The 12,486-nt window shown below is 38.1% G+C and overlaps 1 protein-coding gene across 1 annotated transcript; it reads right to left on the reverse strand.

Moving 5' to 3' along the window:
- Positions 1-10,860: 10,860 nt before the first annotated feature.
- LOC142847176 (olfactory receptor 8B8-like) lies at positions 10,861-11,793 on the reverse strand. Its single transcript, XM_075967903.1, has one exon. The coding sequence runs from the start codon at positions 11,791-11,793 to the stop codon at positions 10,861-10,863; it is 933 nt and encodes a 310-aa protein (XP_075824018.1).
- Positions 11,794-12,486: the final 693 nt, after the last annotated feature.

A 12,486-nucleotide genomic window follows, 5' to 3' on the forward strand; every position in this document is an offset into this window, starting at 1 on the left:
TCAGCCTCTGTAGGGAATCTGTGACTTAGATTCCTTTCTGCATTTAAATGAGAATTGTTCACACTGTACTCTGCTTACCAAGTTCTGTATCTGGTAGGGGTAGAGTGTTGTAGTATGGCACCTTCAGTATTGTGTCCCACGGAACACAATAGGAGATTCTTCTAATGACTTATAGATCTTGAGTCATTGTTACTTATAAAACACTTACTAGAAATTTCTATTTGATTATCCTACCTCTTAGGCCAATGAGTCTTTTTTTTTATTTTTTTGCATACAGTCATTCTGAAAAAAAATTCTTTCACTGTTAGATGCAGTATTAGTTATTTTCTTGTTGGTGTGTTAAAGGCCTGACAGAAGATCAAAAAAATGGTTTATTTGGGATTATTGCCTGTGGATATATCCCATAATGGTAGGAAAGCTATCACATCAGGTAGCATTCATTGTGAATTCACAAAGAATCCACATCCAAGAATCACAAATAAGAATTTCACAGTTTAGATTCTTTATTCACTATCTTTAATGTGCCTTCTCAGATCTCCATTGTTGGGAACTAAAACATTACTGAAAGTTAACCTCTCTGGCTCCAGTATTTTATTGTTTTTAATATTGTGTTTTCTAGATTATTTTATTAATTTCCTTTTATGCTATTCATTGTTAATACATGAAAATGCAGTTTTTATTATTGACAGATATTTTATGAAATTTCCTTACTAATTACATGTATTTTTGTTGAATCATTACTATTTTCTCTATAATACTACATTCTCTGAGAACAAATATCATTATTCTTCATACTTTCTAGTATGGCGTGTTTTGTGTATTTTCCTTGCCTAGTGGCCCCATCAATAACTACTTGAAATTTACGGGTAAACGGATGGATCAAGAAAAAAAAACATACTGAGTGAGGTAACCTAGATGCAGAAATACAAATATAATATTTACTTACTCATGAGTGGCTTCTAGACATAAAGCAAAGAAAAACCAGCCTTTTTAATTCTAAGAGTAGGCCATGATTTCATGAGCGGGACAAACAAGTATAGTCACAGTCTCTGGGAAAACCACTTCAGTCTCCAAGTTGAAAACAGAGGCTGACCCATCACCACAAGGGGATAAGCACTATTATGGAAAACAAACGTATCTTGTGTTGTGGGAGAGAGGGTGGGGAAGAGAGAGAGAGAGAGAGAGAGAGAGAGAGAGAGAGAGAGAGAGAGAATGGTTCATTTCCTGCAGAAGGAGGCATATCTGATGAAGTGAAAGTGGTGAAGAGAGGGTTTAGATGGGTGGTTTTATTGCTAATCAGGATTATGGTGATGTCTACGCATGAGTTGCTGCTGCTGCCTATGTGTGGTTTCATGGTACTGATGCAACCACAGTCTGTGTTGGTGTTCTTGGCTCCTGATATCATGAAGGCCTAGAAGACAGGACTGTAGAAAGTTTCCCTACCCATTATGAGTGCAAAACTAGAAAGAACTGGTCCTGCCACTCACCTGCTGAAGCACTTAGAAGAAAGGGTCCTATACCATACCTCATCTGGCCAACACAATAGAGTTGACACTGTTCATGGGATCATGGGTAAGCTGGCCCTCAGGGTGTGACAATAGGAGACCAGGCCATGCCCCCCTCATCTGCCATGTGGTGACATGGGTGATGGAAATATGTCCTCTTCTCTTTATCTCTAGCTACCTGCAGCAGATAGGGGACCTGACCCAAACCATCACCAGATGTAGTAATTAGGAGAATGGTTTCTGCACCTTACCTGAACAGCACAGCAGAGTTGACCCTGTAGATATAGACATGGTGAGATAGTCCTTAGGGTATGAGATGGGTATAGCTGGTATTGCCTCTTTCATCTACAGTATGGTGGTGGGGGTGAGGAAACAAAGCCCTATTTCCTTGTACCTACTACCTCCAACTGACCAGGGTACTGACCCTCCCCTTAACCAGCTGCAACATTCAGAAAATTGGGCCCTGTACTTCATCTTGGCAGCATAGCATAGCTGACCCTGTTGAGAGGGGCACATGTAAGCTAACCCCAAGAACATGAGTACAAAAGATCTGGTCACAATCCTCATCTGCTATATGGTCCTGATGTGGAGGTCCCCTCTGTATTCTATGATTAACATTAATGAATAAAAAAACTGCTTCAGACCTATAACAAGGCAGAACTTAGGAAGGCAGGGAAAGCTAGGGTGAGTGCTGGGAGAAAGGGTGGAGTCAGAGAGAAACCATGGAGCTGCTGGAGACAGATATGTTAAAAACTTTGCTGGTAGGCCATGACCTTGTGGTGATGCACAGATTACTAGAAATGGGTTAAATTAAGAAGAATTAGCCAATAAGACATTAGAGCCAATGGGTCAATCAGTGTTTTAATTAATACAGTTTCTGTGTGATTATTATAGGTCTAAGCTAGCCAGGCAGAACCAACAAGCAACCTTGCAAGTCCTTGAAACAAATTGACACCCATGTGAACAACTAAAATCTGTGTGAAACCTGAAAAAGCTTGAAAAGGAATTATAGACACAAAAATACAGAGTTTAACACAGCTTCTTGCTGTTTGCTGGTGGCATGCCACAGCTCCCTGAAGAGAGGTTTTCCTGATTATGCCAGCTCCACCAGCCGGACTGGGCGGGCAAGCAGAAAGTACTGTATATATCATATTAATGGCACAACTTAAGTTTTAAGGAACACTTAACATTTTAAATAGTGTTCCTGGACAGTAAGGAACTACAGATATGCAATAAGGACAAATCAAGATGAGTCATAATTTTGGATGAATGTACATAGGCTTGGAAGAGAGAAGAAAGAGTATAGAGAGTCATAAAAATTGGTAAAGTCTTTAAAAAGACAGAATACAGATTATCATAGATTGACAGCAGTAAAGAAATATAAGCCATGTAAAAAGTAAAAATTCATAGAGAGTCTGGATTATTTAGATATCTTTGAATTTTTTTATTGTGAATGAACTAATACAAAAAGATATTCCATTGTATGGACTGCTCAGCTAAACCAGCATGTATATTATAAAGGTATCATGACTTCCAAATATGGATTGAAGGATATGTTGCTTTGGAAAAGAGGTTCTTCACTTGTTTCCACAGAGGATGAGAACCTGCGGATTGATGCCATACTGGTGAAGTTTGAGAGACCACAATCCAGTGAGAGGTTGCCGTGAATATGCTCAAAAAAATACTTTGCTCAATAAACAGCAGGAAGAAGTTTGAACAGTACTGCATCCATAGTTCAAAATATTCTTTGTAACTTTTTTTTTTACATTTAAAGGGGGATATGCTATAGAGATGGAAACTTTACATTGGTATGGATTTTGGTTTGTTGATACATGTTTAAGGTTAATTTTGTTATATGTATATGTATTTCTGATCTTGATTAAGGTATTGTATTTGTGTAGATCACTTAAAAACATAATGTAATAGGTAGTAATCTATATAATCAAGCTTGTAGTCATGATAGCTAGATTTTTTTAATTTACAGAGATGCACTTCAGATGGACAGAGATTCTTCAAACAGAATATGGCATTTAAAATGTTTTAATAACTTCGGACATTTTATGGCAATGAGACACATCTGCTCCTGGCAACACCAATTACTTCAAGAGGAAGATGGGCATCAAAGAGGCTCCATATGAAGTTTGATTGCCAGTTAGGCAAGACACTATTCCTACCAGTACTGCTGAACTGACAAGCAGGACCCACAGAGAAATGACGCTGAACTTGCCTAAGTGTGATAATCTTTCAGGATCCTGATATACGAAAGAGGCTGCCAAATATTTTTCAGGACACAGAAAAATATGATGGACAAGTTGCCAATATAGGTCGAAAAGTATTTGAAATTTGCTGCTTCATGGAAAAGTTTCCTGGATACTATGAGTCTGTGGGCTGAAGATTGGATGCCACAACAGTACAGAAGAACTCTGTGTGACTGTTCAGGCAGCAAGATGTCTCTGTCATTTCTAGAGTTTTGGAATAGCTTACAATGTGCTTTCTTTTTACTTAGCTAATGTATCATTCTGGAGTCTTTGATGAAGTTGAAGAATTTATAGTTAAAGTTTTTCTTAGTAATAATAAAAGATAGAATAGATATAAATATTGTAAATATAATTCTTGCATGATAACTGTTTTGTTATATGTAATTTTACAATGTTAAAGTTTAAACCTTACTTTTTATTTAAACAGAAAAGGGAAGGTGATATGGGAGTCCCCTCTGTGTGCTGTGATTACTATTAATGAATAAAGAAACTGCTTTGGACCAATGGAAAGGCAGAATTTAGGTAGATAGGGAAAGAGAGAATGAATGCTGGAAAAAAGAAGGGTGGAGTTAAAGAGAAGCTATGGAGCCATGTAGACAGACATGCTGAAAATTTCTGGTAGTTCACAACCTCATGGTGATGCACAGAGTACTAGAAATGGGTTAAATTAAGATGTAAGAGTTAGCCAATAAGAAGTTAGAGCAAATGGGCTAAGCATGTTTTAATAAATACAGTTTTGTGTGATTATTTCAGGTATAAGCTAGCCGGGTGCCCGGAATCCAACAAGCGTCCCTCCTTGCAACATGGTACCCTGGGAGTGTGGGCAAGAGATGTCCCCTGCCTCTGTGTCTGAGGCAGGTGTAAGAGCTGATTCTGAAGTCATAAAGGTGTGAGACCTTCTCCTGTCCCTCACAAGCAGTAGTACTCAGGAGAGCAGGCCATGCACCTCACCTGGGTTTCAAAATAGAACTGGCCCTGTTGGTGGAGATGTGAGAGATACAACTCCGAAGCTGTGACTGCGGGAGTGCTCTTCCTACTACTCATCTGTCATACAGTGATATGGGCAGAGGAGAGATGTCTTCTTACTCCTCACCCCTCATTACCTACAATGGAAGAGGGAGGTGACTCTCCCACTTAACATCATAAGCACTCTGGAAAGTGGACCCTGCATCTCAACTGGACAGCAAAAGAGTTGTCCCTGTAGGCAGAGGCATGGGTGAGCTTGCCTTGAAGGTGTGAGAACGAGATAGCTGGCCACAACCACTCATCTGACATGTGGTGGTTAGGGGAAGAGAAAGAGGGCTTCCTTCCCTTGTCCCAGTCACTTGTAATAGGCAAGGGAGCTGACACGCCTGCTTACTTATTGTAGCACTCAGGAAACTATGCCCTGTATCTTGCCTTGGAGCACAGTAGAGCTGATCCTATTGATGAGAGTGCAGTTGAACCTACTCTGAGAATGTAGGAATGGGAGATCTAACCCCACCCTTCATCTTTGATTATGGTGGTGTGGGTTAGGAAGAGATGCCTCCCTCTACTTGTCACCTGTGGCACGTGGGAGTGCTGGCCCTGAGCTCATAAGAGCAGAACATCTCTTTCTGTCCCTAAACAGCTGCAGCACTCAGGAGAGTAACCATCCTATAGGAAGCAAGACATAGCATAGAACATACCTGAGAGGACATGGTAACCTTATACTGTAGTGGATTACATATAGCTGAATAGTGATCATAGGCTATTGAGGTTGATATGTAGCATTCAGAGATGACAAAAAAGAGAAAGAGAAACATCTGAGTCATGCACCCTACATAAGAGATAGTATTCTTCTCATAGACAAATTCCATCAGCTTTATGGGACGGGTGTTATAGATCTTAGATAAGAGTTTCCTGCTAATCTAAATGTAGTAAATTTGGCTATATGTGCATTTGCCAGGTGATTCCCACATCCAGCATCTTGATGGTTTGACATGCTTGTATTTTATGTTGGATGTGTATAAATCAGTTTTACAGCTGAGGTGAAGCAGACATTCCCCTCTATGGTTGCCTTGTCTGACACCATAGTCAATTCTCTGAATTACACTCTTGAGCTGATGTCACCCATATCAATTAGCATGTCATTCTTATGTGTCCTACTAATCTCATTCTGGAGATCTATATAAAAACTGTTGATGATATCTTCTTCCACTTCTGCTGTTGATGTGTACACCTGTATAAAAGTTACGGAATATGTCCTTGCCTCAAATCAATCAGTCAAAGACAGGCCTCAATTTCTGAGTTCTTATGAACTCATGTTGATTTAAGGCTATGTTTTCTTGGTGTCATCTTTCTCCGTTGGTCCTTTCACTCTATCAGCTAGAAATATACGTGTGTTTTCTTGAATATGACACAAGTATTTATATTTATCCTGTAGAGTTCACTTCTAATGTTTTTGAATTATTTGGTAAGGTAATGTTTTCTTTTTTTAAAAAATTCTCTGTTCTAAGGTTCATTTATTGAAGGTTCATTTTATTGAAGATCATTTCTGTAATACTAGTGTGTATATTGTGGGGCATACTGCCTTTACCTTTCATAACATTTGTGTTTTTACATTGTGACATGGGCATGTGTCTTCCTTTCTTGCTTTGTGTCTGATGCATGAATCCAGGCTTTTAGGTTGAGCATATGCAGAATGTGTTATCAGAACTAGAGATAGTCAGTGCTTGAGCTGCTCCATTGGAGCTAGGCATCTGAGTGTGGAGATGTCATAAGGGTGGGTAGGGTTAGCACTTTGCTCATTCTTAGTGAGCATAGCGCTTGAAGGCTTATCAAAATCCACAAGACAAGACAATAATAAATAAAAAAGATAATATGGAAAAAATCAGTGTTCTTTCTATTTGAAGATGATACCATACTATACAAAAGAGAAAATAAAAAATGCTTCAAGAAGTTACTGTTTAATTGAAAAAAAATGCTCAGGTCTGGTAAACAGACAGTACACTAAAGTAACACAAATATCAGTAGCTTTTCCAATATTAACAAGCTGTCAAATCAAGAAAATATACCCATTAGTGATTAACAACAACAACAAAAAAAAACTGAAATCAGTAAAACCAGAATGTGACTTTACCATTGAAAACTTTAAAATACACAAAAAAAATTGAGTTTGGTTCTAGAAGATGAGAAGGCTTTCCATACACATTACTGGAAAATTGATATTACAAAAACTCACTTCCAAAATCACAAATTCTTTACCTTCCCAACTAATTGCAATTCCAGCTTCAAAGAAATAGAAACACATTGTGAAATTCCTCTGGGATCAGAAAATATCCTGGAAAGTCAAAACAATCCTGAGCAAAAAGTCAATACTAATGATGTCACCATTCCTGATTCTAATATGTATGAGAATACCATAGTAACAAAATATAGTGTAATGCTTGAGTAAAAACAATAGAACTAAATTAGGACATGGACATAACCTCATCAAGCTATAACTAACTAAAGTTTGGCAAACATACCAAGAATATATATTGTAGGAAATATAGCCTATTCAACAAATGCTTCTGGGAATACTAGATAGTCACTGTTATAATAAAGAAGTGATCCCTATTTTTCCACAAAAATCAGCTTCAGTTAGACAGCAGCCGTTTTCAACCAGTAAATTGTGACCCATTTGCGAATGTCAAAAGACACTTCCACTTTTCTCCCCGGCAATTTTGTCTACTTCCCTTATCCAAGAGGATAACGATATGTTTTTCCTTGTGTTCACCTTCTTACTTAGCTTCTTTAGGTTCGCCAATTGTAGATTCTGTGACCCCTATTTATGGCTAGAAACCAATTATGAGTGAGTACATCCCATGTTCTTCTTTTTGGGTCTGGGATACCTCACTCAGGATAGTGTTTTCTATTTCCATCCATTTGCATGCAAAATTCGAGAAGTCATTGTTTTTTACCGCAGCGTATTACTCTGGGGTGGGGTGGGAAGGGGGTAAGGGGAGATAGGGAGAGAAAAGGTAGAAGGGAAGGAGGGGGGACTTGGGGAAATAGGAGGATCGGGATAAAGGAAGGTTGGATAGGGGAGCACGGAACCACAATTCTTAGTTAAGGGACCCACTTTAGGGTGGGCAGGAGAATTGACCCTAGAGGGGCTCCCAGGTGCCCAAGCTGAGGTCCCCAGTTAGTTCCTTGGGCAGCTGAGGATAGGGAACCTGAAATGACCGCATCCTAGTGCAATACTGACGAATATCTTGCATATCATCTTAGAACTTTCATCTGGCGATGGATGGAGATAGAGACAGAGACCCACACTGGAGCACTGGACTGAGCTCCCAAGGTCCCAATGAGGAGCAGAAGGAGGGAGAACATGAGCAAAGAAGTCAGGACCACGAGGGGTGCACCCACCCACTGAGACAGTGGAGCTGATCTACTGGGAGCTCACCAAGGCCAGCTGGACTATTACCAAAAAAAGCATGGGATAAAACTGAACTCTCTGATCATGACGAACAATGAGGGCTGATGAGACGCCAAGGACAATGGCACGCAGTTTTGATCCTACGCAATCTGCTGGCTTGGTGGGAGCCTAGCCAGTTTGGATGTTCACCTTCCTAGATATGGACGGAGGGGGGAGGACCTAGGACTTACCACAGGGCAGGGAACCCTGACTGCTCTTTGGACTGGAGAGAGAGGGGGAGAGGAGTGGGGGGAAAAGGAGAGGGGTGGGAGGAAGGGGAGAAGAGTGGGAGGGGGGGGAGAAGAGTGGGAGGAGGGGGAGGGAAAGGGGAGGCTGGGAGGAGGTGGAAATTTGTTTTGTTTTTTTGTTTTTTTTTCTTTATTCTTCTTTTATCAATAAAAAAAAAGACACTTCCACTGGGGTCATCTAAGATCATAGGAAAACACAGATATTTACAATTGATTTTTAATAGTAGCAAATTTACAATTATTAAGTTGTATTGAAAATAATTTTATGGTTGTGGTCATTGTACCATAAAGAACTGTTTTAAAGGGTTGCAGCGTGAGCAAGTTTGACAACCACTGCCTGAAGGTAAGGCCTGAAAAATTAAAGCTGCTATAGCAAAAATTAGAGTTGGTATTTCTGAATACCATCTGGTCACTCAGGTTAATACCAACAATTAAAAACTAAAGTCTTGTGAAATTAAAACCGGCAAAGAAAAGGAGTAAATCAAATAAATAGAGAGCTTGTAGATTTTGATAACTAATCATCTTACATAAGTTTGGTATCTAGTTTATAAAAAGATGAAAAGGAAGCCAAGCAGTGGTGGCACACACCTTTAATTTCAGCACTTGGAAGGCAGAGGCAGGTGTATCTCAGTGAGTTTAAGGCCTGCTTGTCTACAAGAACTAGTTCCAGGACAAAGGCTCTAAAGCTACATAGAAACCCTGTCTCAACCCCCCTAAGAAAGATAAATAGGATAACTAAACAACATTAAACCAAACAACTAATTAATAAATGTGCTGGAAAATGAAAAAACATTTATCAAAAGACAAAATGCAAATGTTTGATGAACACACAAAAAAATTCAACTAGACATCAAATAAATGCAAGTAAAAGCTACAATGAGATTCTATTTCATCCCAGTTAATGGCAGTCACTAGTATTTTTAAATATGCAGAAAAAGGGTTTGGTAATCTAAATATTTTTTCACTTTCTTGTCTATGAAACTGCATAAAATTTTTCTATTATAATTTTATTAATCTATAAGTTATATTTCCATATACCATATAAAATTGGTATATTTAAATGGTTTTATAGATCTTTTCTATTTCTGTTACGTTTTTTTTTTTTTTGGTGGTGGATGAGTAGATAAAAGTTTTTCTACATTTAAAAGTAAAAGTATAAACTCCAATGTGAAGATTTATAGCTTCAAAATGTCTGTTCTAACTCTACTGATGCTTACCAAATTATATATAGATAAGTTTTTACAATAAAACAATGTTCTTAACTTTTAAAATGTACGATTTTGATGATAGATGGTCTTCTTTATTGAACTGGTATCTTAAGGATTGTCATTTTTGCCCTTTTATCAAAGAGTCATAATTGAACATCATATTTACTTAAAAAAATTATCATAACTTAGCTTATTCTCCAAATAGTTCTTTCAAGTTTAAATTCCCCAATTCAGTCATTATCTCCAAATTCAGACTCAAAATATGTCTTCTATAAAAAAATTACAAAACTCAACTTGGCAAGTTACCTAAGAGAACTCCTTACAGAAAGATGTTTAGTTCATAGTGCTTGTACATATGAGAGGACAAATTTAATTTACTATGGAAACTGTCATTTCTTATTTGTAACGGGGACATTCTCTAATGGAATATAGAACTCCCAGAATAGAAAAATCCATAACTGTATGTTCCTAAAGGTGCGGCATGCCAGATGAGTACTTCCAATTACTTGTCAGAATTCTAACCTAACATTTTGAGATGTGGCCATTATCAGATATTGATCTTCTGTCATGGGAAGAAAAAATAAAAGTAATCATAATTTAAAATATACAAATTTCCCTGATAGAATTTTTAAAGTACATGTGATAGAAAATGAAAAATTCATCCTGCCAAAGGCAGGCAGTAGAAGTCAATATCTTTAAAAAACAGATATTGAAAAAACATTGTTGAAAGGGCATTCAAATGTTTTCACTCAATTACCAAAAAATTAGGGGAACATAATGGACACACAAATGGAACTAACAAAACTGACTTTCCAGTCTTGTAACTGTGTGACAAAGGACACTGTTGTGCGACAATTGTCTTTTATCCTGTTACTTTTATTATTTTTAATAAAACGCAGATTTGCCAGTAGCCAGGCAGGAAGTATATGCAGGGCAACAAGAATTCTGGGAAGAGGGAAGTTTGGGTCTGCAGTCGTGAGCATGACCGACCTGCAGAGGAAGAAAGACGTGATTACCTCGCCTAAAAAGGTACCAAGCAACATAGCTAGCAGAAAAGAATTATGAGCTAATATAAGTTATAAGAATAACTTGATAGGAAGAGCCTGAGATACTGGGCTAATCAGTTTTTAATTAACATAGACCTCTGTATTAATATTTGGGACTTAACAGCTGTGGAATGTGGTGAGACAGAAATTTCTGTCAACTGGACACTCTTTCAGATCAATACTTTCTTTTAGTCAGTGTCTTTTTCAAGGCAATTTTAACATCTTTGTTCCTCAAGCTGTATATTAAAGGATTCAACAGAGGAACTGTATTCGTATAAAAGACAGAAGATATTTTACCTTTATCCATTGACATGGCAGAGGAGGGTTTCAGATACATAAATGCACCTGATCCAAAGAATAGAGAAACAGCTATTATGTGGGAACTGCAGGTGTTGAAGGCCTTGAACCTGTTTTCAGTGGAGTTTATATGGAAAATATTGGAGAGGATGAAACCATAAGAAATAAAGATAGTGATGCTGGGCACAATAATGTTGATACCCACGACAACAAAAACCTCCAGCTCATTGATGTAAGTACTGGTACAGGAGAGCTGAAGCAAAGGGAGAATGTCACAAAAGTAGTGATTGACGGTGTTTGCACCACAGAAAATCAGTCTCAACATGCATCCAGTGTGAGCCATGGCACCAGAAAATGCCATCAAATATGAACCAAGCATAAGGTTCAAACATAAATTAGGAGACATGATAATATTATACAAGAGTGGTTTACAGATGGCCACATAGCGATCATAGGCCATTGAGGTTAGCACATAACACTCAGAAATAGAGAAAAAGCTGAAAAAGAAAAGCTGGGTCATGCATCCACTATAAGAAATAATGTTTTTCTCTGATATAAAGCTCATTAACATTTTGGGTGAGAACACAGATGAATAGCAGAGGTCAACAAAGGACAAGTTAAAGAGGAAGAAGTACATTGGGGTGTGAAGGTGAGAATTCAGTGCAATCAAGATGATCAATCCGAGATTTCCCAACACAGTGACCACGTACATCACCAGAAAGAGGATGAAGAGTGGACACTGGAGATCAGGCTCCTCTGTTAATCCCACCAGAAAAAATTCAGTCACTGAAGAGCTATTTTCAGGAGCCATTCTTCTTTAAAGAAATCTATGCACACAGTCAAGAAGAATCATGTTAGAGGGAAATACAGCCATTCCCACAACAGCCTTGAATTTAACATAAATTAACACATGCAGAACTTACCTAATAGTTATGTTTTTCTTATCCAAATTCTTTTGGCATACACACACATATATAATATTATTTCATATTTGCTCTGTTCATATTCACTCTTCCTCCCCCAAATATTCACAGATCCATCCTACATCACTACCTATCTTACTGTATTATCCTTTTTTATTCATCAGGCTAATATTTGTGCTGTCCATATATTCTTGAAAATGTAGCCTTTCACTAGGACAGATGACTTACCAGAGGGTATTCCCTTAGAGAAGCCTGACTCTTCCTCTCCCAGAATCTGAAAACTGCCTATAGCTCTTAGCTAAATTTGTGACTCCTTACCCATTAAGGTTGGCTTGTAATGCACCTGTAAGCTTGTATATGTAACTACTATTCTGTGTCCATAAAACATTTTTTCTTTATATTCATCTATCCCCTTGCTCTTATACTCTTTCTGCCCTCAATAATCAACAAGAAAAATAACAAAGTACAATATCAAGCCCATTCCACAGATGACTATCAATACTACAATATGAAAAGGTGATTCCTGAAATGAATATGAAATATGAGAGCAGAACCAAGAGAGACTCATCATCCTCAGCATC

This window comes from Microtus pennsylvanicus, chromosome 3, assembly GCF_037038515.1.
Source record: "Microtus pennsylvanicus isolate mMicPen1 chromosome 3, mMicPen1.hap1, whole genome shotgun sequence".
Classification (NCBI taxonomy): Eukaryota; Metazoa; Chordata; class Mammalia; order Rodentia; family Cricetidae; genus Microtus; species Microtus pennsylvanicus.

Bases quoted from the DNA above. Each gene is read 5' to 3' on its own strand.
- LOC142847176 (XM_075967903.1), bottom strand. From the start codon at position 11,793: ATGGCTCCTGAAAATAGCTCTTCAGTGACTGAATTTTTTCTGGTGGGA.